Source organism: Leptosomus discolor, chromosome 11, assembly GCF_034619465.1.
Source record: "Leptosomus discolor isolate bLepDis1 chromosome 11, bLepDis1.hap2, whole genome shotgun sequence".
NCBI lineage: Eukaryota > Metazoa > Chordata > Aves > Leptosomiformes > Leptosomidae > Leptosomus > Leptosomus discolor.
In genome coordinates, this window is record NC_141401.1 from 20,018,696 (window position 1) to 20,045,412 (window position 26,717).

The following is a 26,717-nucleotide window of genomic DNA, read 5'->3' on the forward strand; positions in this document are numbered from 1 at the left end:
TCCGCCGCCGGCCGCTCCCCGCGGCGGCTCTAGCCGGCGGCAGGGCCGGCCCCTTCTCCCGCCCGCGCCCGCGGACTACACCTCCCGTCGGGCGCCGGGCGCTTCCGGCGCGCCGTGACGGCGGCGGCGCTGCCTTCCGTGAGTGGGCGCGGGGCGGTGCTTCGCTCGCTCCTCCCTCCCTGCCTGCCGCGGTCGCCCCCTCCTGCTGCGGCGGCGAGCCCGAGGCCGAGGGAAGATGGCGAAGACTTACGACTATTTGTTCAAGCTGCTGCTGATCGGGGACTCGGGCGTGGGCAAGACCTGCCTGCTCTTCCGCTTCAGCGAGGACGCCTTCAACGCCACCTTCATCTCCACCATCGGTGAGGGGCCGCGGCCGGCCGCCGCCGCCGCCGCCATCCCGGGGGCGAGAGGGGTCCTGGCCAGGGCCCTCCCGCCGAGAGAGGAGCCACCAGGCGGGAGGGACGGACGGACGGACATGCGGACAGGGTGGGGGGGGGCGGCGCCGCCCGGGGCTAGGGCCGCTCTCGGCGGCCTGTGCGTGGCCGCTGCGCGGGAGTGGGTGGGAGCCCCGCGGCCGTTACGGGCCCTGTGCGGGAGGAAGCGCCGGGGCGCCGCCGCCGTGTCCCGGCCGCCGCGGCGGCAGCGGGAGCTCTGTCCGCCCGCGCTCGGGAGCGCCGCTCCCGCCGTCCCCGAGGAAGGGCCGCGCCGGGGAAGAGTTGGTCCGCGGTGCGGAGGGCCGGAGGGCGGCTCGGTGGCGCGGCCCCTGCCCGGGACCCGCAGGATGCGAGCCGGTCCTGCAGCGGCCCCGGCGGCAGCAACAGTTGTCTCGGCCGCGCGTGTGCGCAGCCCTTGGGCGGCTCTGCCGCTGTTGCTGCTGGTGGCGGCAGGGATGTGTCCGTGGGGCTGTGTGAGCCGTGGCGTGTGCAGGGCTGCCGCCGTGACGAGCCTTGCGCAAAACCCAGGACGTTGCACGGGTTGAGTTGGGGGTGATCTTTCTGTCAGCTTTCCTCGCTCTTTCGTTATCGCCCGTTTCGTGTTTGGATGTGAGTTGTCAGGAAGTGAAAGAGGGCTTGGACTGCTGGAGCTAACCGTGGGCCATGCTGAGCTGCGTAGTGGCAGTGACTAAACCGCTCTCGGCAGAGAGTTTAACTCTCCTTTTCTCAACTCTTCTGCGTGCGTTTCTATACGTGTAGCTCACATTTCTGAGATTTGGAGTAGTTCCGGTCAACCTCCTTAGTCGACTAGAGTTAGAAGCTCCTTAGTGACTAGATAAAGGAACCTCCTTGACAAAAGTTGAGTTTGGTTATAAATTTGGTAGTGAAAAGGGGTTTCAAAAGCTCAACTAACCTCTTGTAATGACAACGAGATGCGCTATATCAAAACAGACTGCTGCGGCTTATATTTCTGTAAGACTTGTCAGTTTTAAAATACTTTCTATGGAGCTAAACATAAGCAAAATTTTGAAGTTCTTCACTGAGATATTGCTGAATTGAAGTCTCAGTCTGACACTACTTGAGATTTATGGTTACTACTTGTAGTTGAGGTCACTTTTAAAATGAAATTAAGTGCACTGTTTTCAGAATGAAGGGGTAAACTTGCTAGTATTTAAAAGTACAACACTAATGCTGGCTTTGAAAAATAACACTAAGACAATGCGTAGCTCCTTTATTGGAAATTAATTTAAAGATGAGGGGGAATAATATGTGGCTTATTTTATGTTATTCAAATGCTGCATCCTCTTGAGACATTTTATTGTGCTGAGCTTGGTGCACAGAGAAGATACAAGTTTTTATTTAGGCAGATGCAACTGACTAAATGAGGTGTGGCTGGCATTTCTAATGCTTATAGGAACAGATTTGCTGCATTTCAAAAAAATATTTCTGAGGAATTAAAATGGCACGTTCATTTTCTCTCTGCAACCATTTTCAAAATGCTGTATCAGTAACAGCAGCTAATCAAGGCCTGAATAGCATTTTACCTAAAAAGGTATTTTGCTGTATCAGTGGTAGAATAAAAGGCGTAATAAACATTAATAAATGTTGTATAGTTTGGGGGGAAAAAAAAGCCTACATTGGTGCTGTGCTAAATATAAAATACCTCTTTACACTTTTAAAGAGATGGCTAACATAAATGGGTGCCTCTTTTCCAACCACTTTCTTGATGTTTCTTGACCTGCTTAGCCCCTTGATACTACTTTTTCTCATCAATTCACTTTGAAGTCTTGAGGATTGTGAATGTGATGCTGTTTTTTCTTACCTTATTCAGTAAATATAGGATTTGCTCACGTTGCCTTCTTTTATGTTTGCTTTTACAAGGGTCTCATTTTCAGCACTGTTCAGCTTGAAGAACCTTGCAAATAATTGAGGCATACTTCTGTTTCCGTAGGTGGTAAATGTGATTTCACAGTTATGTTTTCTTCCTTATAATTTGTTTCTTTCAGTCACTTTTACCTTTTTTTTTTTTTTTCCTTTTTTCTTTTTAGCAAAAGACCTACAAACAGGAAAGTTGACAGTGCAGGAGACGGTGAAACTGTTCTTAGAGTGTTGATGTATGCTTAAATAAAAATACTTAGTTTTTCTTAGTCTTTCTCGTGTATTGCTTGTATTACTTTTAGGTCAGTCATGTAGATCTAACCTGTTTGTTGGTGAAGCTGTGCTCGCTCTCTCTCGTTGAGCAGCATGGCAGCTGCACAATACTAGTCGGTTTCACAGTCATAGCTAATAAATCTGATGAACTATGGGGCATTCCACTTTTAACAATTCTGATTGTTTTTCCTTGACTGATAAAGCATAGCCAGCCGTGCTGTGGCGGGAGACGCAGGGATGCAATGCTTTTCCTGAACAGGCCCCCTGCCAATTGAAATTTTAAGGTCTCCAGATTAGCATTCCTGATTGAGTACACCTAGTCTCCTGAAATATAAGCTGCCAGGCTGTTTTGTTTATGTTCTTCAAAAAGTGGATTCTCTAATATGATGGTACTTAGTTACGATGTGTGTTCAATTTGCAACGATTTTAATTGGTGTGCACAGTACTATGTGCCCTTAGTGGTGCCCCAGTTCTCCTCGCATCTGCTAACAAGATCAGAGTTGGCTTAACTGTAGAAGTCGGAGAAGGCATATACTTGAGATGTGTTGATGTCAAATTTTATTTTTTTAATCTTAGGTAAATGCTATTTGTGAGTGAGGTGCGTCATTTAGAGGTTTTTCTTAACTACGTGGGGTTGAACTTTTAACTGGTTCAACTTTTTCCTTTAATTTCTGGATGCAGAATCTAAGAAAACTTTGTTGCAATGCTAAAAGGGCCCACGTCATGTCTAAGCACCAAGTATCTTTCTTATAATTTCCCACTCCTGTTGTTGTTTAGTAGTTTAATCAGGGTTAAACCACAACACTTCAGTTGCAGAGCAGTAGAAACACTTTCCAAAAGGAAAAAAAAAAGAAAGTAGGAGGGGGATATGGAAGTATTGCTTTATTATAGAATATTTGTTTTACTTAGCCTCAATGTTCATATTACAGAAATGAGTCAATAATGAATTGTAGTAAAGCAATTGTAGTTTGTCATCTCACAGGATGTGCTTGTGTCATACTTTGCAGATTCGTTTTTTCCTACTATCATGCAAAACCTGCCTGTAAGGCTGCATCCTTGTAGATTGCTTGGAGGTTTGCAAATGGTACCTTGGATTTTCTTCTCAAGACTTTGGTTGTGTTACAATGATGGCTGTACTGATTCAGACAGTAAGGTCTTACAGCCTGGTGTCCTGTGGCCAACAGTTGCGTAAGAAGTAGGATAAAATTGCAGTGCATGTATATTTATCATTTATCAGACCTTTTTTTATTCTTTTATGGGTGAGTCTTGGTGCAAGAGCCTTTCCGCCTTTGTCTTGACTACCTGGCATAACAAATACCTTCGGCAAACTTTGCTACCCATTATGAGAAGTGAACCAGCAATCTTTCTCTCAAATGGTCGTTTCAGTTATTCCAAGTGATGTGTTTTCACAGATTGGCCTTCAACTTCAGACAAGGCAGGTCCTTGGCCTTCAGCAACTTTAAATTTTTTGTATAGGGCTCGGTGGCTCTCTTTGGAAAATTTCTAAAAGGGTTGACAAATCATAATACTGCTTTGCCCCTAGCGAGGATCAGCTGTTTGCTGCTAACTTGGGATAAAACTTTTTTTTACAACGGGAATGTGTTATGTAAGGTTATGTTGTTTAGTTTGCTTCCTGAGTGGAAACTTCTGCTTTTGCACAGTTCTACATGGAAAGTAAAGTACTGTTGAGTCAGCTCATTTTGACGCTGCAGCTCCTAAAGCAAAACTTATCTTGCAGTATCTCATGTGCGTTTTGCTAGTAGTTTGTGTGATGTACAAGAATAAGAAGCATTAATTTAGCAGTCTCCATCTTAACTTGCTGTTCAAGTAGTGCTGTCTGGTAAAACTGGATTTGGTTTATCATGCCAAATAATGAGGTTTAGTCTTTGCATTCCTTTCAACTTTTTGTTTAAACTGGTTTCTATGAGACTAGTCGTACCTTTTAGCTGATAGCATTTCTGACTTAGTACAAAGGCTTGCTGACTCTGAAACAAAATTTGTCGTATTTATTTTGTTACTCCAGTATGATATCAGCTTTTGGCAGGAAGTTGCCCAGACAAGATAGTACTGTATTGAAACAATTTGTTGATTTTACAGAAATAACTTTTCCCTAGCCTACATTTTGCAAAATAGGACACTACTCTGGCAACCAAGCACATGTATGCTGACCTTTGAACACTTTGGTGAAAATCCTTTGACAAGCAAAATTATCAACTTCCCTTTTGCAATGAAATTTCCATGTCTGTAATGTGCAATGGAAATTGTTTTAGTGTACTCAAGTCAAATTATGCCACAATGAATACTTCTATTCTTCGTCCCCACAGTTACTTGTATGATAAACGAAAGATTGGTGGTTGCTTTGTTGGTTTTTTTCCACCCTCCCATAAAAGTTCGGTATTCCCTATCCTCATTTAATCAATTTCTTTTGGGCTTCTCCAGATGGTAGGAGCTATAGAGGAAAATACACATCGAAGATAAATGAGCAGAGGGAGGGAAGAGTCAGGAAGGCATTGTCAGTAGGTTTTTATTGATGGTCATTATAATAAATGAATTGTAAGTAAGACTTTGAAGTGACTGAGACTAGTTTAAGTGTCTTGGGTGACACCATTATTCATGTCTACAGAATGGAAGTGCATGTTCAAGGTTTGTAGGATCTGGGACTTGGGTTATCTCTTTGGTCCTGTGTGAGAAGGGGGTCAAGGGTTTAGATGGGAATAGGGACAGACAGCATTATGGATGTAAATACAAAACGGGAGGAGTGAGTCCATTTTCAAGGTATGTGATGGATGGTCAGAAAAAATGTTATCCTGATGTTGATCAGAAAGCAGTGTAGTTAGAGATGCCGTAGGTTAAAAGCATTAAAGCTTGTGTCTGTTGTGACCTTAAATTTGATACTAACACCTGGCTGGTAACAAAAGACATCTTAGACTTTGATTTTCATCTGGTGATGAGCTTGTGTTACCCTACTGCATTCTGCAGCAGACCAACAAAGTAAGTGAAATTGTTTGGCTTTTATGAAGAATGCTGGTGCAGCTTTCTTGCCCCATGTTCCTCTGAAACAGCGTGACAGATGTTTAACTGTTTTATGCCTATTGCTAATTGGCAGATGGAGGTCTAGCTTGGTTATGTGTTATCTGGTTATTTGAGTGACAGGAGGGCAGCTTAGAGCTGCTTTTGTGACTTGGTTTGAATGCAAAGTTAAGAACACAGACTAACATTGAATGAATGTAGGAACAAATGTATGTGTGATTGATACAGGCTTTGAGAGAGGTATTGAAGTGGTAGCTTTTGTGGGGGAATTTTTTATTTACTTTTTTTGGATTTCCTAGTCCTTCTGCAGTAGGGCATCCTTTTAGTAGAAATACATCTTGAACTAACTTATTTCAGAATTTAACTGAAATTCATAATAGGCGATGAAGAGTACATGCAGTAGTTACAGTGATGCTTCGTTTCATGTTTTATGGTAGAAGTTAGGTGTGTGTTTGTAATTCAAAGGATATTATATAGCTTTTTATCTTTAGTCAGACATTATGGTAGCTTAAGTGCCCAGTCCATCAAACTGGCTGTAGATACGTAAAATAATCTGATACTTTTCTAACATGAATAAACTATGAATAATAGTAACTTCAATGGAGTTGCACTGTGTAAGACTCTTCGACAAGCAGAGTTGATCCAGAGGCTTTTAGTTGCTGGACTTGTAACTCAGAACTTAAGTCAGCAACTTCCTGTCCCAACAGGGGTTGCAGTAGGATGTAATTCAGTGCCTATTAAAGGTTTTCTGGCCAATAATTGCATGTAATATCAATTTGATCTTGTGGTTTATAGTAAGCTTTCCTCTTAAATGTAAGCTATGACACTTCCGATTAGATTATACATAGTTTTAAAGGCAGCTAAAGTACTGCATGTTTGAGAAAACTTTTCTGCTAGGGAGAACAAACAGTTGGCCAAGTTTAAGGTGATCTGTATTGGTTTTGGTGCTGCTATGCAGGCTCTACTGCTTTGGGCACCAGAGGAAAAAACCTGATGCTGAATGTCAGTGGCATTCTTGTATATGTATGGCAACATGTAAGAACGTGTAAAGCAGACCGGTCGCTAATAGGAGTCTGGCACCAAATCTGGAACTCAGCAAGAACAGGTTGAGTTTAAGAAATTGGGCAAAGCTGAAGTGGCTGCCAGCCAGGGGACACACATACTGCTTCTGCCTCACACCCCACCCCCCAAATTCTCCTTTCTTTCATCTGCCAGAGAGAAAAAACTTTCGTTTAGTGAAATAGAATGTCTTGTCTGGGTCATGTATCTGTGTCAACCCAAGCATGGAAGGAAGGAGGAAGATACAGTAAGTCAGAGTAACTGCTGGCTGGGAGAACTTCTCTGGCTTAGCAGAAGTGACTAGAGAGGGGTACTTAGAATATGCAAATCAGTAAAAGGAGATGAAGTAGCCATTCAAGAACCTTGCATAATGTAGAAAACTGCTATGTGCCAGAAAGACAAGTATGACCTTCGTTAGTAAGTTATGTGATTTTGCCTGTTAATTTAGGTAGTAAAAGTCTTTCAAAAAACGCCTATTGTGTCATTCATGTAAGAAGTTAAATAAAGCAGCCCTTCTTCCCTCATCTCCTTTGCTTCCCGAACAAGAAAAACACACCCCACATACTTACCCCCATGTAAAACCATGGATTTAAAAAAGCCTCTGATAAAAATGATGTTCTCAAAGTCTGAGTGTGTAGACTCACATTTAAAAATAACTTCAGTAGCTTTAAACCTTCTGCTTTGGCTTTTGGCCTGATTTTGCTGCCTTGCTAGGTACTTTACACTTTGCTTCTAAAACACGACCATATTTCAGACTCTTAACTGAAATTCCTAGATAGGTGATTTATCTTGAGAAAGGTAATTCTTACTGGATGAGATATTTTGATCTTCATAGATAAACAGGATTATTTTGGTCAGCTACAAAGCTAAGAACTATCTTACTGCCGTTGTTGATGTGTGCTTTTTTTTTGTGTGTTTTTATCTCTGTTTATGTTGCTGGTAATGCCCATGTTCTCTGTACTTTTTCTTCCAGTTTTAGCAGGTCTGTGCCCTCTGAAGTCCATCTGTTTAATGAGTGGGGTGTTCCTGCATGCCTATAAAACTTTGAAAAATTTAATCACTGCTCATCTTTTTTAATAACTTTTGTCTTTATAGTGGTCATGTGTAGTTTATACCTGCTCTGTCTAACATTATCCAATTCAACTTTTTTTTTTTCTCTGATTCTATCCTGATATCCCCAAATCTCTCAAGGAGGTGCTTGGCAGTCCAAGTTGTTGGTCTATAGCAGTGTTTAGTTGTACATACTAACTGCTCCAATCAAGTCTTCCATACCTGTCCTAAATCTGCAGCTGACAGGATATACATGCAGTACCTATCATAGGTACTGCCAGAACAGAAGATACCAAGTGCATTGTTTGTACCATGCAAGTTTTTTTTTTATCTCTAAGTGATCAAAGACTTACCAATTCTTCCTTTACTTTGTGAATTCTGGGACACGCTATGCTTGCTTTTCAAGTAGCAGCTCTCCTTTTGTAAACAGGCAATGGTATGGACCCCAAAAGTCATTGTCTTCGTTCAGAATAACCAGTGCAGTATAGGCATCCAGAGCAAGTGGGACCCCTAAAACTTGTAAGATGCTTTTTTAAAAAGAGATGACATCTCCATTTCTCACTGAACAGTCATATAGGTTCACCTGGACCAAAAATTAGTGAACAAAACCAAACCTAACCTTTTTGACCTGTTTTCATAATTGCAACTGAAGCGTGGTATATGAATAGTGAACAATGAACTTTGAATCATGGTGGCAAGGTAGTATTGGTTACATAGGATTTTTTTAATAACGCATTTTTTTTACCTTTTGGATGCTTAAGGTGCTAACTTTTGGATGAAGTGAGCTTTTTAAATTCTTTTTTTTTTTTTTTTTGCTGACAGCAATGTTCAGTTAGGGTTATCTTGGTTAAAGACAGCGTTTTCTGTGATTTCTACATCTACAAACTGCTGATGCACAGGCGGGAGATTCAAGATCACTTTTCCTGTTCTGGGGGGTTCCACCTTCAATTTTTTGGTTTTGGTTTGTTTGGTTTTTTTTTTTTTTGGTCTTGCCTATTAAATGATGCTTTTGATAAGGACTAATGACATTATCTCATATTAAGCACTAGGCTTCTGAAAGAATAATAAAGTATTTGTATTCCTAAGCCACCTTCTAAATGGGAAAATCTCATGTTCTTACCCATTAAAACATGTGGCAAAGTTTTTTGTTGTTTTTTTTCTTGTGCAGTAGAAAGCCATATGCTGCATATCCCGGAGAGCTGAGGGAAATAAGGGCTTCAGAGTAGATGACAGATGCACAGATCTCCCATTGCTGCATTACAGGTTAAGTGAGTATGGGGCTGGGTCCTTGGGAGATTGCTGCAGCCATTTCTGTTCCCTATCTAGCCATAGTTGGAGTGTGAAATGCAGAGCAGTTCCTGTACTAGCATGGAGCTGCAGCTGGCCGGGGGGTATCCTAGTGTAGGATCCACACTGGAGCTGCTTGCAGGCTACTTGTGGGCCACCTTTCAGTCTGTATTAACTAGGGCTTTAATGTAATGATCGGTTCAATGGAGTCTGTGGTCTGCTACTGCAAGGAGGAGAGCTGTGACTGTACCTGTTTTCTGAGTTATACCATCAGTTGTCATTACAGATGATGGTTAGCTGAATTATGGAACTCGCCCAGATGAAAACTAACCTGATCAAAGGAGAAGAGGATTTGGTCATGACTCTTCAGTGGCAGCATCTACCCTAGTTTCAGCTAGCTGTGAAACTGTAGCCTCAACTCCAGTCTGTTGGCCAATTTTTAACAGTTGTTGCTCTCCAGTGACGCATCAGCTTGAAAGAAGTATGTTCTCAAAGCAGCTAAGTTAGTGCATTCCTCTTAGAGATAGTCAGTCTATAAATAATCCTTAAAATAAACAAACTTTGCTCTCTGTATCAGTAGTGCAATTTTAATCTATTTCAAAATTATTTTAGAGTTACTGCAAAGTATAGCTTATTTTATATCCAAAATAGAATGAGAGGTGGACATAGGTTAATTTCTGTGCCCTTTCATAGAGCTGTAGTACCTAGGTTGTAAACTCGACATTCTGCAGGGACCCAGCCCTTTTAAAGTTGGGCTGTTGTGACAGTATTTCTACTCATGTCAAACAGTAATAAGTTTCTACTATTGTGTTGTTTTATAGTCTTTAAATTTGGATAGAGTATTTTTGACATTAAACGTCATGCAATTCAAAGGCTGATCAAAGCAATCTGTAAATTATTAATTCAAAATACTGAAAAGGGAATTTAACTTTGTAGGATCTTCTGGTGTTCACACTGAAGTGCTGCAATGTGCGATTGTGGTGGCAGAACTCATAGGAGCACTGTTATGAACAAGAGGCTGAAGAGCACTGGATTCAAATCTTAGTATGGTAATCCGGTTACACTATAGGTTATTGAGCTGTCAAAACCCCAAATGTTTCAAAGTGTAGGTTGGTCTAATTCTGATGGTTGTAAGTTGTCTTCTGAATCTGTTGTTCTCTTTTTAAATAGAAAGTGGTTTGTCTTAAGAGAGGAGGCTTAGAGTGGTAAGTATACAGTAGCTGAGGAGACACATGTTGAAGGAAGGTGGCAGTTTGCTTAGCGTTGTGAGCATTGATCTGATCTTAGTACTAAGTTTCAAGGTCTTATAAGCAGGAAACTGCTTTCTGTTTTATATATGTACGTGGCACACGCATTCTTCATTGCCTTACGTACTTTAGCCATTTGTATATATTTATTTTGCCAGTGTAGTGTTTAAACTTTAAGAACCTTGCTGTAGTAATATCTTTCAAGGTGTAAGACACTGCTCTGTGTATCATTTTGTAGGACATCGGTATTAGATTCTTTATATGGGTGAATAGTAGGATGAAGAAAAGCCAGTTAACCTGAAGGAGCCTATTCAGCCCACTCTGAATTTAGTAGCTTTTTGTGGATTCTTATATGCTGTCCAGAAGGAATAGAGTACAGCTTTATCCCTTTAAGTTGTGGAAGGATGAATAAAACTGGTTGCACTTATATTTAATTCTAAAATAATTCTGTCTTACAGCTTTTAAAAGATGTTGACCTTTACCCTGGTGTGTTGCTTCATGTTGATCTGCTGTATTTTTGAATGGTTGCAATAAAAGACTACTGCGTCTTTAATTTACGTAGTGATACAAGACATGCTGAGATCATCTGAAAATGCCTTGCAGATGTTAGTAGGGACTAAAGCCAAACGTTCAAGTTCAAAATGATTAGACTTTGTTCTTTTGCATGAGGCTGTATGACACACTGGTGTGTTGCAAGTGTTCCCACCCTGCCTTTTACACTGATCTTGTTTCCTACTTGGTCATTTCTTATGTTTACTGAAATCCTTCAAGAAAGATCTAATATTAAAGAAAACTTCTGAAGCTTCATTTATCTACCTTTATAGATTGAGACAGTACAGTGTGTAGCACAAGAAAATACTCCGTTAAAAACACCATTAAAAAAAAAATAGTTGTGTATTTAATCCAAACCCTGCAATACCTACTGCTGAGAACAACAACAAAAAAGTAATCCCTGGGTAAATGTGTGGGGAAAATCTATGGGAACAAATTAATGTCCCTCAGCTGTTGGATGCATGTGGAAAAGAACAAGTTTCTGGAAGAGTGTTGTCCTGTAGGTCTGCCTGTGGTTGGAATCTGCATGGAAGATGTTGAAACTCTTCAGTTCTGTTCACATGTGTTCACACAAAGCTCTTGTGTGTGATCAATGCTGATACCTTCATGTCTGGTGAGCAAGGTGTGTAAATGAGCACTTCAGTGTCCTTCAGTACAGATTGCTTATAACTCTTCAAAGTATAATGAAAAGCAAATGCACTGTCAGCAGTTGATTCCGAAACACATACTGCTGCCTTATCTTGAGGATTACAGGCTTGTGACAGCGCTCTCAGATTCAAACCCATCCTTTGGAGAATCAGCTGAACAGGACCCAGCTGTTACAGCTATGCTATGAAAGAACCACTGCTTACTAGTTCTGATGTTCATCTGTGCAGCTTAGTCGCTTGCTGTTCACAAGAAGCAAAGCCTATAGGTAGAAGTATTTTCAAGTAATTCTCTCCCAAAATTCAACAAACTAAAGGTGAAGCATATTGATTTTCAGTCGTGCCTCTTCTCACTTCCTTTTTTTGAAGGTAGTTTACAAATCTGCTTGCTCATTTCTAAGTTGTTTTTAATTCAGCCTTAATTCTGAGTGACTGCAAGAAAGTGTTTTCCTTTCCTTTTGTGTATCTTGAAGACTCTTGCGTGTTGTGGCTTGCAGTAAAGAAGCTGCAAAACTTTGTCTCCATCCATTGAAAAAAATCAAACCCCCACAACCCCACATATAAACACAATAGGATAGAAAGGACCAATGCTATGAAGTTGGAGCAAGCTCAGATTGAAAGTTGGTGTATAAATTCCGGTTGTTTTGACGCTGTATTGCTTAAAAGGGTAACGAGATTTTGTACCTTGACTCCTTTCCCTGTCTTGTAATGAATTCCTTTTTAGTGGGATCTATGTCAAATGGTGATAAGTGCTACTAATCACTGACAGGCAGAAACAAAAAGTTTCTGTTTATCAGGAAATCCCATTGGGAAAACCTTTTGTTTCCATTTAATTTTACTTCTTCCATTCTTGCTTCAGAAGAGTAAGGTAAAATTTAGATAAGTAGGAAGATAACCTCTTTAAGAGGGTGGGGTTTTATTATGTGCAGGTCATGCAAAACAGATCTTAATTTTTAGTTTGATAAACAACATCTGATACTGTGGTGCATCTTTTATGTTCTTTGATGGGTCTAAAATGAGACTCCAGCAAGTGAATGAGGTGTTAATTTTTTCACAGCTTCTTTGTCAATTCTTGGCATTTAATCACTTTTTAAAATTCCCTTGGCTTGTGTATTTAAGAAAAAAAAAAAACGGCCACCACAAAAACAACCCAAAAAACCCCCCAACTAAACCGTTTTAAATGCTTTTACATTGAGTACTAATTTTTTTTTTTTTTTTTTTTTGCCAGAGATGGAGAACTATTCTAATGTGGTAGGTAGACAGGCTAGTGTGTGCTATCAGAGTGACATTTGCATCCTGAAAGGGGTTGATTTCCTGGCTGATTTCTTACTACAGCTGCACCAGAAAAATGTTATTAAATGTACAGACTCTATGAACTTAGTGAAATGTGAAACCTATTAAATCAACTTGAGTTAAAATCAACAGGAATTGTCATCTGATCATGCAGCTTTCTCACATATAAGGTCCAGCTGCTGCAAACTAATATTGAGTCACATGAAAAAAAATACTGGTTAACTGTGTAATACAGGTAAATATTAAGAATTCTAGTATTTGCTTGCCAGCTTCTGTTTTGTTTTGGGTTTTTTTTTGTATTAATTTGTATGTGTTTCTTTTCTGTCTTGTTTTTCACTGCTTGTATTATTCAAGAACATGGCGCTTTCAGTACCTTCCTGCTAAGCAGACTGAAGATGAGAGAAACCTTTGCCTTCAGGAAGTATTTGTTGGTGCTGTTGTTAACAGTTTACTTGCTCCTGCCAGAATATTTTGGTTTGGTTTCTTTGTGCTGTAGCATTTTCTGCAACAGAAATTTTGTTTAAAAGAAGAAATGAGACTAAGTCCAAACGGTGGTACTGTGTAGGGAGAAGTTGTAGTGGAGACCTAGCTGAAGCTTGATTCTGTAGCGCTGAAAAACCTGAGATACTAGCTTGTGAGTACAGGGTTAAAATCACAGGTGAGGGGAGAACAAAAGAGTAACAGTGATGCTTTGGGAATAAGCTACTGTTCTAAAAACTGAAGTAGCAAAACGAACTGTTCGAGCATCTCTGCTCAGTTTGTCCTTACATTCCTGTAAGAATTGCATCAGACTAGTTTTGTTAAAGTTCATAGTAGAAAACTATTGGTACTAAAGCAGGAAAAGGAACCTCTCAATATGTACTGCTAGGCAGTCCTGTATATTTAGTATTGTAATGCAGCTCTTTGGAACAGTTCCCAATGTCTCTTTAAAGTGGTTTCATTACGGTTTAATTATGGGTAAAATCTGCCTAGGTTGGCTGGAATAAGAAGGAATGTGTAACTAGGGAGCAGAGCCGTGCTGGAAGAAGTAGTAGAGGCAGAAGAGCTTTTGGTGTACTAGATGAACACGACTTCTTGACTTAAACAAAAAGAGGCCTAGGTGACACCAGTCTCTGTGGCATCTTATATTTGGCTACGTGGTGTCTGACAGTGGTGTACCCTAGCTGGTGAATTGTGTTAGCTTTGTGTAGCAATACAAGGTAAATACGGTGACATGTAGGCCTCAAGGGTTTTTGTGTTTGTGACACTATTGACACTCTTTCTTAGTCTGCAGATTTCTCTGCTCAGTGTATTCTTTGACAGAGTTTTGTTGGAAGCCATGGGAGAAGATATCCTCAGTAAAGTGAGGAGAGAGAATGCATCCCTGACCTGTGGCTAGCAAGGATCTGAAAAGCCCTCAGCTACTTTTACCCCTGCTGCAAGGGAAATGCAAGCAATTATGGTCCCAGCCAATGCAGTTTGGGTCTCAACTTGGACTTCATCCTTGCAGGCTGCAAGTTTGTGATTCCTGCAACAGATGCTCTCATATCTGTATCTAATCTTGCTAGGTGGACACCAGTGTGTCAGACTTTTGTGTGGCAACTGCGCTTTAGCAGTTAAATAATTATCCTGTTAGCCTTTGCATTCTAAGAATTAATCTGTATTTGTGTTTTCTAAAAGCTTCTAAAACTTAACTTCAAGTGGACATCTAAGTGTTTCTTGCCTTTTTCTCCCTACTGGAGAGAACAGCATTGCACATTGCATTTTAAAACTGCAAAAACTGTATGACCCCTTGCAATTAAGCTTTCTGATTCATGAGTGACTCGTCTTTGTTAGACCCGAGTAGACTCTGTATCCCAGTGTGTGACTGTGCAAAATAAGAATTCCTTGTTAAAGAAAACTTTGTGTCAGTAATCACCTCTGAAATGCTATAGTCATTGGAGCGTTTACATGGCATAATTTAAATTTAACTGTAACCAAAATGTGGCTTGTACTTAGCCATGTCAGTGTATTCGGCAGGAAGTGGTAGCACATGTCACCAGGCTTGCTCTCCTAATGTTCGCAGCTCACCACTTCCTGTTACTGAAGTGAAAGAACAAAAGAAACACCAGTTTCTAGTTCATTTTAGCCTCTAAAAAGTTGCAGTTGTATTTGTTAAACTTCTTAGTATCATAACAGAGGTATTTATGGCCTTCCCCTTTATATTCTTCTTTTAACTTTGAAATTCAGCTTCTTATTGGAGAATTTTGGTGAAGTTCCTACTAGAAATCTTAAGTTCTGAGAAGATTTTTGGGGCGGGGGGGGGGGGGGTGTGTTTGTGCAGATCCTGAGTTTTAGAAGTGATCCAAGGAATAGTATAAATCATTCTAGTGCTGTGAGGGAAAAGACTAACCACAAGAAACCAGTCTCTGCGAGGCATGGATTGGTTTGGTGCACATAGATACCCGGCTGCAGCATAAGCTTGCTTTCTCAGAAAACCATCCCTGCAGGAGTCTTTCATTGTTTATGCTGATATGCCTTAGCTTCAGTAGTTGACAGTACATGCAGAATTCTCTTTAAACCACAGTAGTCTCTGAACCTAGTTTACCTGATAGTTGTTATACTTAATTCTAAGACTTAAGGCCTAGACACAAAGGAGCTTTCAAAACTGGTTTAATTTGCTGTTGTCCCTGATACAATACCCTTTCCAGAAAAATCTGTGTTTGTGCTTTATAACCTTTGAGGCCAAAAGAAAACCTGTTTGGAGCAAGTGTCCTTTATTTTCAGATCTGACTACAATTGCCTGTGATTTCAGCAGGTGTTGCACCTAATTAGGAGAAAAACCTTTACAATAAGGGAGACACAAAAATCTATTAAATGTAAAATGGAAACGCTCACCAAACTGCTGTTACATATAATAATGATTTCAAGTCATTTCTAGAAGAATGCAAATTAATGGAAGTATATTTTTGCCTGTAAATCTACTAGTGAATGTTGCGAAATTGCAATTGTAGCAGTAGTCATAGCATTTTAAATTAATGCAATTAATTTCATATTCTGTTAAAAGTGCTGATGTGATATTTCTGCTCATAATTTGTATTCTAACTAATGGGCTAAACTACATATCCTTAGCACATCAAGATTAAGTGGCTGAAACTTGGTATTTTCAGTATATTAAAATATTAATATCACATGTGAGAAAAATGAAAGTCAAATAGTTAATGAATGTCTATATTTCATATTCAGATGCTACTGTAATATATTAAAAATTCCCATAGCTTCCTGTTTAAGTGATGGATGAATTGTGAAAGCTAGAATCAGCATTTTCCCAATTGAGATACTCTTGATAATTGTCACTTAATTCACATCTGAAGAAAGAAGAAATTAATTAAATAAAATAACTTACCTCACCACGCCCCCCTGCCTGCCCCCCCCCCCCCCCCCCCCCCCATCTTTTACAAGCTATGACTAAATATCAAGTAACTATTTAAGATTTGCTGAATAAAAAGATGGGCCATTAGTTTCACAACAGATTGAGGGGTAGATGGGGGTTGGCTGTGCTGGGATTAAAAAAAATCTGTCAGTCACACAGTGGGACTTGAGCAGTCTCAATTTGAGCTATGTTATAATATAGGTTTAGAGACATGGAGGTTAAAATAGTCCAGGATAAAGGCTAGTCCATTTGGAAATCTTGACTTTGATTCATAGATCCATTTGATCCCTTTGAACCTTAAAAAACTTTATTAAGCCCTTTTGAGTTAATTCAGGGTTTTTTCACCCATGGCTTAAAACCTGTCTTCAAAATCAATCTCCGAACTCGTGGGCACCATGTGGAAGTGTAAGGCGGGGAAAGGAGGGAAGTGTTCTCTTGATACCTTTTGCAGCGTACCAGAAAATCTAAGTTACTCCTAAACTAACGTTCTTGAAAAAGATTCCATGCCTGATCTGCTTCAGCCACCTTCAGTAACTGTCTGTATAGCTTTTATCTCTTGTGATGTTTTAACATTTACTGTGATGTCTGATTAGATTGCGTTAAACGGGAGTTATCAAAAGTAGATACCCATTTTGAAGAGGAACTAAGGGGTCACAGGATGCATTTCTTCCTCAGAACAAGCATTGGTTCTAGAGAATTGACTTGAACTACAGGGGCTAGTCAAAAATTGAGAAAAATAGACATTCAAACTAGTGACCTTATCGGTGCAAAATGGAAGAATTCTGAGAGGAAATCTTCCTCTCATAATCTTGACTAACTCTAGTAGTGAGTCTGAGTTTGATCTATTTCTCATTGTGCAGAATAATTTATCCTTGACATGTTGGATGCAGCGGAAAACCTTTGTGCAGCATCAGCACTTTTTAGTGTTTGGAAGAAATGACAACTTCAGGATAATTCTTTTGCCTAAGTTTGCTCTTACCAAATTGCTGAGAAACTGAACACTTCCTCTTCGTTTATTGCAAAACTTAGATTATCTTTCTCCCTGGCAGGAATTGACTTTAAGATCAGAACAATAGAATTAGATGGAAAGAAAATCAAGCTACAAATATGGTAAGTATTCCAAAGTAATTTAAGTTTTCAGTGAGTATTGAGTTAACCTTTGAGCAGGAATACTTCATAGCTTTTGAGCCTGGGTGTACTGGAAGGTTCATATCACTTACTCATTGACTGTCCATAAGGTTTACGCTTTCTTTTAGCTTGCTCTTGGAGTGGTTCTCCTTCAGTAGCAGAGGAAACAGCCTGTTCACCTGCAAATGTTACAGCAACTTCACATTTCAACAAAGCTGTCCTCTTAAATGTGCTTTACCTTTTAGCTATTCCTTGTGGAAGAGTAGTATTAACTCAATAGCTGTAAACTAAAATATGCAACCTAATAAAATGTATCCTCTGATATTTTGAGACCTAATTGGACTCGCAGAGGCACAGGTGAGTGATAATGCTCCCATTCCTTTCATGGTAGGTTAGTAGAGACTGAGCCTCCTGATTGGAGCAGATGAGTGTTTTTGGAGTAGCATTAATACACATGCCAAATTTTTAAACGCTGCTGGTGAATGTAGGGCTTTTGCTGATTTCTCAAGTTCTAGGAAAGTCAGTTATGGTACTCACATGCGAGCCAGAATTTTTGTGCCTGAGGAAGCGAAGTGTCAGAAGTGGTGGGTACAAATTTTCTGTCTGTAATGCAAGTCAAAAAGCTGTTTTTTGTCAGGCCTTTGGGGTTCAGCTCCCCCTAGGCATGACTAGTAGCCAAACGCTTTGGTCCTCTTGTTCACGCACAGACAGATACTGTTTTGAAGTCATCCAGGATAAAATGTCGGCACTCTAAGGTATAGTGGCTGATTTTTAACAGCTAACTAAGTGAAAGTGCACTGTCCTAAAATATTTTACTGCTGCATGTTTTGGGTTTTGTTTAATGCAGGATTCTGATGCATCAGAGCTGCCTTTTTTAATTATTCTAGGGAAGGTTGTGTAGTGCTGAGTTTTATTGCTTGCAAGAAAATTTAAATGCTTTTGTGCCGTATTTATGGTGCTGCTGTAACCACTGATGTAAGTAGGGTAGCTTGGAAGTGAGGAAGATGTTGAGGGCTGAAGAAACTTATGCAAACAACTTCTAAATAGTATTTTTTCTTAATGAGTGAGTATCAATACCTTGTTACTCTGTTTAAAAAGACATCTCTAAGTGCAGAAGAATGTAAAGATCACCTCCAATAAATACCTGTTTTCACTGAATTTTAGGGATACAGCAGGCCAGGAGAGATTCCGCACAATCACAACAGCTTACTACAGAGGAGCCATGGTAAGTGCTCTCAGTTCGAAAAAAGTGGGTGTAACTAGTGTAACTGGTTTGCTGTTCTTAAGGTTATATCATGTAGGTCTTTAACTGGAGGACTGGATAATTGTGGCTTGAGTTGCGGGGCATGGTTTGTGGTTTGGTTGGGCTTTTTTGGTTTGTGTTTTTAAACCTGCTGCTACTTTGTCTAATCCTGGGTTTTGTGATGAAACTTCGAGCTCCATTGTCTTTTAAAATTTCTGAAGATTATAAGAAGCAGCTAAGTTGCCAAGCTTTAATCAGACAATTTTTTTTAATGCAATCAACCCTTTTAAACATTTGAAATGTTTGAAAAATAGGTAATGAATTGTTTTAATATTCAGAGTGTATTTCACTGAATTGCTTTTCCTTCAGCCAGGAGAGAATGCAAAGACTGGGGTAGAAATACAGTCCCCTACAAAAGCTATTGTTACTTTTTCTTCCATTAAGAATTACTTGAAGTCAAATAACTGACTTGGAGCCTGCACTGTTTGTGATACAACTGCTTGTAATGGTTCTTATGATTTGAGGTACTTAATGTCGGGACACTTAATTTTAACTTATTGACTTCTAGCTGTGCTGCTGCTGTTCCGTGTTCTTCCTGCTTTGTATGAACAGATCTGTTCCATTCATAGGCTGGCTGTGAGTCCAGGTTACTCCACTGTTACAGAATACAGATGGGGAAGATAGTAATGGTTGTGGCTCTGTGTTAAAGCTTTCTAGTAAAAGATTTTGGTAGCTGCATGGTCTTCTCCCCACCTCCCAGTCCATGGCCCAAGGACTTTTCTTTGTCCTACGAGGAGTGATTGGAAAGGCAGTAAGGAATGGAGGTGAACCTGGCAATCTGTCCTCAATGCAGCTGTTGTGTGGTTTCCCATGCTTTGCTAATTGAGAGCACACACTAGTATATGTACCTAACTGTCTGAAAGAGCTAAAGCTTGTGGGAGAGCACCTAGTGTCAGCCTTGCTGTAAGTATCTTCTGGCCCCAGCAGATTGGATCTCACAGGTTTGTCATCTTTGCTTGAAGCTGCTGCTTCTAAACTTAACAATAGTGTCCTGGTTGCTGTTGTTGTAGAATTTCTAAACTCTTCCAGACTAATTTCTAAACTTTTCCAGGCTAATAATTTAAAACTTCAAATAGGTGGTGTGTTTGACCTTTAACAGTGGCAAAAGATGTTAAATAGTAGTATTTTGGGTAAATTCTCAGCAATGGCATAATGTTTTGAGAAAGGATTAAAAATGTGTAAGTCGTGTGTGAAATTTCTTGCAAGTACACTCAAACCAACAACATACATCAAAAGTCAACCAACAGTGCTAGCTCATCTAACTAAGTTTTCTTAATTTTATTTAGGGAATTATGCTGGTGTATGACATCACAAATGAAAAGTCTTTTGACAACATAAAAAACTGGATAAGAAACATAGAGGAGGTAGGTGCTTTGGAGGGTACTTCTTACTCATTCCATCTCATGATTTCCCTGGGACAAATAATAATCAAGTAATTATTAAATGTCATTATAGTAGCCAACATATGTAGCCAAGTTAGACTGTGCCGTGAATGCAGCCATGGTTATTAATGGGGAGAATATTAGGTCATTCATCTAGGGATAGAAGGTAGAAAGCAAGTTTAAACAGTAAGTATAAAGTGTTTCAAAACTGCTCTTAATGTGACTTTCATCGCTCTTTTTTGCCTTTGGATGGCTAAGGAATGGGAAGGAGCAAGATACTAGGGTGTCCGCCTTTCACTGAGATGATAACAGATCTGTCTAATTTCATTTGTTACTGTGTTGTGTGTTTGTCCAGTTAGAGATTTTTGAACTTTTCATTTGGTCTTGGGTAAGCTTCCTTCCTGCTAACTTACTGTAAATTATTTAATGAGACATCCTGTCAAGTAGGGATAGGTCATTATGAATTTTGAGGTGAGACCTTAATTTTAGTGAAGCTCTAGTTAGGTCACAGAATCTTACTGGGCTTTTTTTCCTTAAACATAAAATGCATGGGCTTTTCTTTAGTATTTTTCTTTGGCTCTTAAGCAAAATTCCTGTATCAGTGACCAATTTGATCCAATAGTGACCGGGCTAGAAGAGTTCTTTTGCTGAATTAATTATTTGCTGAATTGATTATTACTTGAAAAGTCTTTTATTAATAATGTATTTTAAAAAATGCAAATGTATCTCATAATGATACTCCAGCCAAAGAGCCCAGATGTCCATGCACCACTTTGAAGTAGAGTGTGTACCATCACATTTCCAGAATAGCCAAATGCCTGTGCATGTGTGCAACGTGGTACAGAACTCACGGTACTTTATTAGATCGTTAATAATAATCAGGCAAATTTAATCTAGGAATGTTGGTTCCAACCTATTTTAGTAGTTGAATATTTAAATATTAAATTGCCTGTTTCGAAAGTCAGTCTCTTTCTCAGTAATACCTTCACATTAGATAGCTTTTTAAAAATAAAATATTCATTTGTGGATGAGTTTGACATGTGAGTTTCTTTTAGATAATGATGCACTTTTTTTCTGAGAGATTACTTTTTCTTCATTCAGCATGCCTCTTCAGATGTAGAAAGAATGATCCTGGGTAACAAATGTGATATGAATGAAAAAAGACAAGTCTCAAAAGAAAAAGGGGAGAAGGTAAGCTTTGGTGACTTACCTTATTTAGCAGCCTACTTTTCTTAGGATTTTGGCTGCTGTATATTTGGTATGTTTTAGGCATATGAGAGATGATGGGCCTCAAACTTCTTGTTTCAGAAACTTTTATATGTTATGGGGTGCCAGGTTTGGGTTTTTTGTTTTTAAATAGCACTTGACTGTCTTTAAATTTGAATAAACTTAATGGTACTTTTGTCTTGAGGGGAAGATCCTGTAAAGAATGTTGACCTTTGCTATAGCATGAAGTAAACTAAATCTCGGTACAAGGCTTTGTATAATAGTTTGATCATGTTGTACTAAATTCACCATGGTGGTGAACTTACTGTTGTCACGAGTACTGTTATTAAAGCTTAAGTAAGTAGTTGTTCTGCACAACAAACAAGGAAGTAAGAATACTATGCAATCTATCATGTACCCAGCTAAAGTAGTGTAGTAACACCATTTAGAGGCTGATTGTATGTAGCTGTCTGGTCTATAAATCCATATCATGTCTTAATGTTCTTTTAAGTCCTAAAGAAGTCTTTTTGTGAGCAATTAATATCTTTGTTGGGTTTGAATTTACATGAGAGTATGGCCTGTTCTAGTATTTCCTGTAATTGTCCAGTAACTTTAATGTTTTTGCAAGAGAAAAGCAGAAATGAAGCATGTTTAGTTTTGATTTTAAAGCTTGCTGCAGCATACAGCATCTATTCTGTTATGAACCTATGTGAAACGTTCCTTTTGACAAAGGAACTTCAAAAAAGCTGAAAAACTTTAACCTCTCTTACAGTTAGCAATTGATTATGGAATCAAATTTTTGGAGACAAGTGCAAAATCCAGCTTAAATGTGGAAGAGGTAAGAGATGGGTGTTACGCTTCGGTGTGTTCTTGAACTACTACCATGGAGGCATGTTTTCATGATGTACTGGGCTTTCTGACATGATCTGGGACCTGAAGTTCCAACTGTGCTCCTGGGTCACCAGTCTTGTTATACTTAGAGAGCTACTGTGAAATCCAGCATTTCTTGTTTTTTTGGTAATGTCTGTAATTGTTTGTGGGTTTTTTTTGATGGATATTAAGAGTTGTTTGCTATTATTGTAGCAGAAGGTTGCTTTAGACTTCTGTGCCTTGCTACTTAAAGGGCAAGTGCTTTTGAACAGGGAATAGGTGTAGTAATTTTAGAACAATGCTTTGTGCAGGAAATTGGTTTCAAGATTCTTTACTTTCAGAATAACTTGCTACTGTGTCAAGGAGCCTTCAGGTTACTACTAAATGTGTGCTATGCAGATGGGACTGAAGATTTGTATGTTAACCTGGAACATCAGCATAGGCTGTCATAAGTTGGCTGATGTTAGAGGAGGAAGAAGGTATATAATCTATACGGACTTGCAATCTGTTTTCCTGCAAGTAAATTTTGTGCTAAAACCACAAGATCTCTATTTATGAGAGCATAAGGAAACAGAAGCGGAAGGAAGAATGGCTCAACTCCAGTCTATCTTACCATGTATCATTCTTGTCATCTCAGGGAGGGTGGGGGAAGGATCTTAATTCCACGGGAAGGATCTTAATTCCACGGGAAGGATCTTAATTCCACGGGAAGGATCTTGTCTATGGACAAGAAAACAGTATGATACCAAAAGGCAATTGCATTAAGATTCATTCATTTAGATAAGGCAGACTTGTTCTTAAATGTTGTTCTTGTAGCTAATAATCCAAAAGCCTTTCGGTGTGTATTGATGGGATACCTTTTAAAAGTCCTTTGAACATGTACTTAGTTCAGATCATGCAGCTAACAAATAAACTAGAGAGATTGTTACTTTAAAATAACATGATAGATGCAGTGCCAGCCAAGCGTTTTTCCCGATTGCAGGATGATTATTATACAGTACAGTTAGAATGGACTTCTTTGCATTGTGCTGCATCTGGAAGCGCTTGGCCTGATTTTCACAGTGTCATTATGATTCTTACAGCAGACAGTGGAAGTGTGAATATCAGCAGCTAATACCAATGGTGGATAGTGATAGTCTCCTAATAAAAAGTACCTATCGTCTTCATTAGTTCCTCCAGATGGTTGACTTGCTCTTTTGTGACATGCCCTGCGATTTCATTTTAGCTCCTGTAGGTCATTAAATGCACACCATTAGGTTGTGCTTACTCCAAATGACTTGGCTAGCTGAATTTTTTTTTTTTTTAATTGTCACATGGATAGTGAAGAAAGCATTAAAAGATGCAGCTGGTATAGGCATTCAGCAAGTAATGATTTAGTCTTCTTTCCACCAAATGCTTATTAACTTGTGGTAAATGCCACAATTGTGATATTGTGATAAGAAGTGAATTAATTTATTTTATTTGTTGTCATTTATTAAATTAGTCTATCTTTGGGTATATTCCAAACACAATGAGAGGGGAAATGTTTACAGTTTTTTATATTCTGGAACTATCCTTGGATTGTTGATATCTCTAGATAGCTTAAAATCTTGCTTTTCCCTGTTTCTGGAGAATTGCAGAATTTCTGTGCTACAGAATTTTCTTTGCTCCTTCATACATTGAAGTCTGAGATGCTGAGATTTGTCAGAGTGATTTTTTTTTTTTTTTTTTTTTTTTTTTTACTATGTATGTTGGAAGCATAAAAAAAATCATAGATAGCCTAAGAGCAAAACTTTTGGAGGACAAAAAGCAAGCTAACCTTAATGTGAATTCCCAGGCATGCCATCCTCAAATCTCTCTGTGGGTTTCTAGTTGCAATGCGCAACTAGGGGGGTGGTGGGCAGGGAGAAGTATTAACTGTATGCAGCCTTCTCGGTTTTGGTTTGTTGTTTTTTTTTTTTTTTCCCAGCAGGTATGCAGTGGGAAAGTCTGTTCACTTGCTTCAAAGATTGGAGTGATAGAGACTAAAAATAGCTTTTTCTTGTAAAGCATGCTTGTTGCAGTTTTAAGTAAACAGCTATTATAAATAGTACCTTGCCACTCGAAGTCCTACCAGTGGCCTACAGAATACTGTATTGTTATTGTGTCTGACTACTCCAAATCCGTTATCTTTAATGAGGCTTGTGACTAACTCTTTTTTTTTTGTTTGTTTTGTTTTTCCTGCTCCTCACCAGGCATTTTTCACACTTGCACGGGACATTATGACAAAGCTCAACAGAAAAATGGTTTGTATTTCAGTTGGCATACAGACTAGATCTGTTGAAATGACTGATATAATAATTGGCTGAGTCGCTACCAAAAAACTCCTGGAGATTACAGTAGATGCTGGATCAAATCTGAGTAAACAGTGCTTTGTCACACTTTGTTACACATCGGTGTGTGATAGATCTTTATTTTGCATGAACGTTAACATAACATCGGGCAGCCTGAAATGGCTGTGTTCTTTTGAAATGTAACAGTGTGATCTTTGCTTTATTAAACTTCAAATTATGTAATCACTGCTTCAGCTCATACTTGAGAACTGGGTTGTTGGATAAATGTTTCTTTTTAAAATGGGTAGTTTTACTGAGTGATTAACAGAGTTTGGATAATCGAGGAACTGAAATTGCAAAAAACCTCTGCTCTGGTTATTGCTTTGCAAGGGGAGAAGTGGGGAAGGAAGACTGTGAAAGCTAGACTTATTTTTTTCTGCATTTTATGATGTTGATACTCTTCTCTCTTTCAGAATGACAACAGTTCATCAGGGGCAGGTGGGCCAGTAAAAATAACAGAAAATCGATCTAAGAAGAGCAGCTTCTTTCGATGCACGCTACTTTGATGAACTTCTAATGATAGACTGCAGCACACTTAGAACCTTTTCTGCTTCTTTGAAAGCACAGGGTCACAAAGCCTCAGAAATAATACCACCAAGCTGCTGCTGAGAGCTCCATTGAACGTAGACTGCGATACACAAAATACCAAGTGGATTTTGCTCACTAAGCCTATTGACCTGTCAGGCTTTTCTTTCTCAGATATGGAAGCTATGAAGTGGAGACACAAATGCAAGAGTTAACTTGTTTTCCTTTTTTACTTTCTGTTTTATTGCCTGCTGCAAAAGCTGCTATGTTTCTTTTAACTTTGCACATCCATATTGGCCTCTTACTGCCTGTTACAGCACAATCTTACATTTGTATTTGCACAGTTTGACTTGTAAGTAGGATTCTTAACAGATTTGTGCAGGTTTTTCTTTCTCTTTTTAAACAAATTTCTTTTCAAGCAGAAGAGCCAGGGGAAAAATTAAGTCTCCCGTCCATTATTTTCTATGCTGTACCCTCGTGGCATGGCTGCAGTATGGCTGTTGACACTCTGGTGATGAGAATTACTATAACAATTGGCATTTAACAATTTGTATGGGTTTTGTCTCTTAGATGCACAAATCTGTTCATGCAGAAGCTATGGCTTCTATTCTGAATGTAGTATGTTGCTTTTCTTTCTTTACCAGACTTAGCAAAGTTGTGTTCTGAATTGCCAGTCACTGTCTAATTCACAGATGCACCTTTCAGTTATTTGAATAAACACAGCGTCTTTCCTCACTTAATTTCCCTTTGTTAGCTCAAACTGTCTGCACCTTTTTTTGTTTCTGATGAGGAAGTACACTCTGGAGTTGAAATCATCGTCACAAATTGGCCTCATCACTGTCACTTAAGTGGCTTGCGGGAGCTGAATGCATGAGTTTTGAGTAACCTCTTTGTGGATTCATTTGTTCAGAAATGACTGCTTCTAAAGGTGACTTCCATTTCTACTGTTATTCTAAGGATAGTTCGTTAATATCTGTAAGCATTGACCCTTGACAACAGCGGTGTCCCAGAACTAGCTTCCTGTGCAGTTGCTAAAGTGGATCAAGTTCTGGCACTAAGGAAATGACCGCATTAGGGCTACAATGTACTATTAGTTAGGCGGTTAATGATGAATGTGTGAAGCCCTTTTTGGTCTGCTCAAGCAGTTATTTTTTTCATCCAAAACTGGTACAGTGACTTAGACTGTTAGAAGCAGAGTTGAAGTGTAGTTGCCTTTTTTACTCAACTGAGCATTGTATAACCTAGTCTTTGTTCTACTATTTTTTTTTATCGTCTCCTGAAAAATTTCCTCAATGAGCAATTAAAACAGGTGCTTTAGTTCTGTTGATGTGCCAAACTTGGACCATTGTAAGCTTTAACTACAAGTTTGTGTCCAGCATGTTTGTTACTAGGGGACAAGTGCATTACGTCATTGTCAAAGTTAAGGTCTGATGTGCTTGCTTTTGCTTCACTACCTTGTCTAGAGTTGTGAACAGTGAGTTGGTGGTTACCACAGATAACTGCTTCATTTTGTGATGTCAGGTACTAAATTGGTCATCTCTGGGTCTGTTGTAAATATTTTGAAAGCGAATGGGCCAATAGCGTTCGATTTAAAAGCTTTTGTTGTTAAAAGGTTTAACGTTAGTAGCTGGTTCCATGAAGTTTTAAGTGGCTATCAACCTGTCCCCACGTGCAGCTGCATAGAAATAGTCATTGTAACTAGGTGGTGGATCTCATAAACTGCTGTTGCTGCACTAAAACAGAAAAATCTTCATGGCAGCAAGGTTTAGTGAAAAAATGACGCAACCCTAACTGCTCTGTTGTCTACCCTTGAT

At 39.4% G+C, this 26,717-nt stretch overlaps 1 protein-coding gene across 1 annotated transcript; it reads left to right on the forward strand.

Moving 5' to 3' along the window:
• The first annotated feature begins 214 nt into the window (after positions 1-214).
• Positions 215-25,638, forward strand: RAB8B (RAB8B, member RAS oncogene family). Its single transcript, XM_086471863.1, has 8 exons — positions 215-359; positions 17,188-17,248; positions 18,431-18,491; positions 19,856-19,933; positions 21,053-21,142; positions 21,930-21,995; positions 24,241-24,291; positions 24,792-25,638. Exons 1-8 carry the CDS (start codon positions 236-238, stop codon positions 24,882-24,884), a joined length of 624 nt encoding a protein of 207 aa, XP_086327989.1. The 5' UTR covers positions 215-235; the 3' UTR covers positions 24,885-25,638.
• Positions 25,639-26,717: the final 1,079 nt, after the last annotated feature.

Bases quoted from the DNA above. Each gene is read 5' to 3' on its own strand.
- RAB8B (XM_086471863.1), top strand. From the start codon at position 236: ATGGCGAAGACTTACGACTATTTGTTCAAGCTGCTGCTGATCGGGGAC. The intron at 19,934-21,052 runs GTAGGTGCTTTG...TTCTTCATTCAG, and splicing joins GGATAAGAAACATAGAGGAG to CATGCCTCTTCAGATGTAGA. The intron at 24,292-24,791 runs GTTTGTATTTCA...TCTCTCTTTCAG, and splicing joins CAAAGCTCAACAGAAAAATG to AATGACAACAGTTCATCAGG.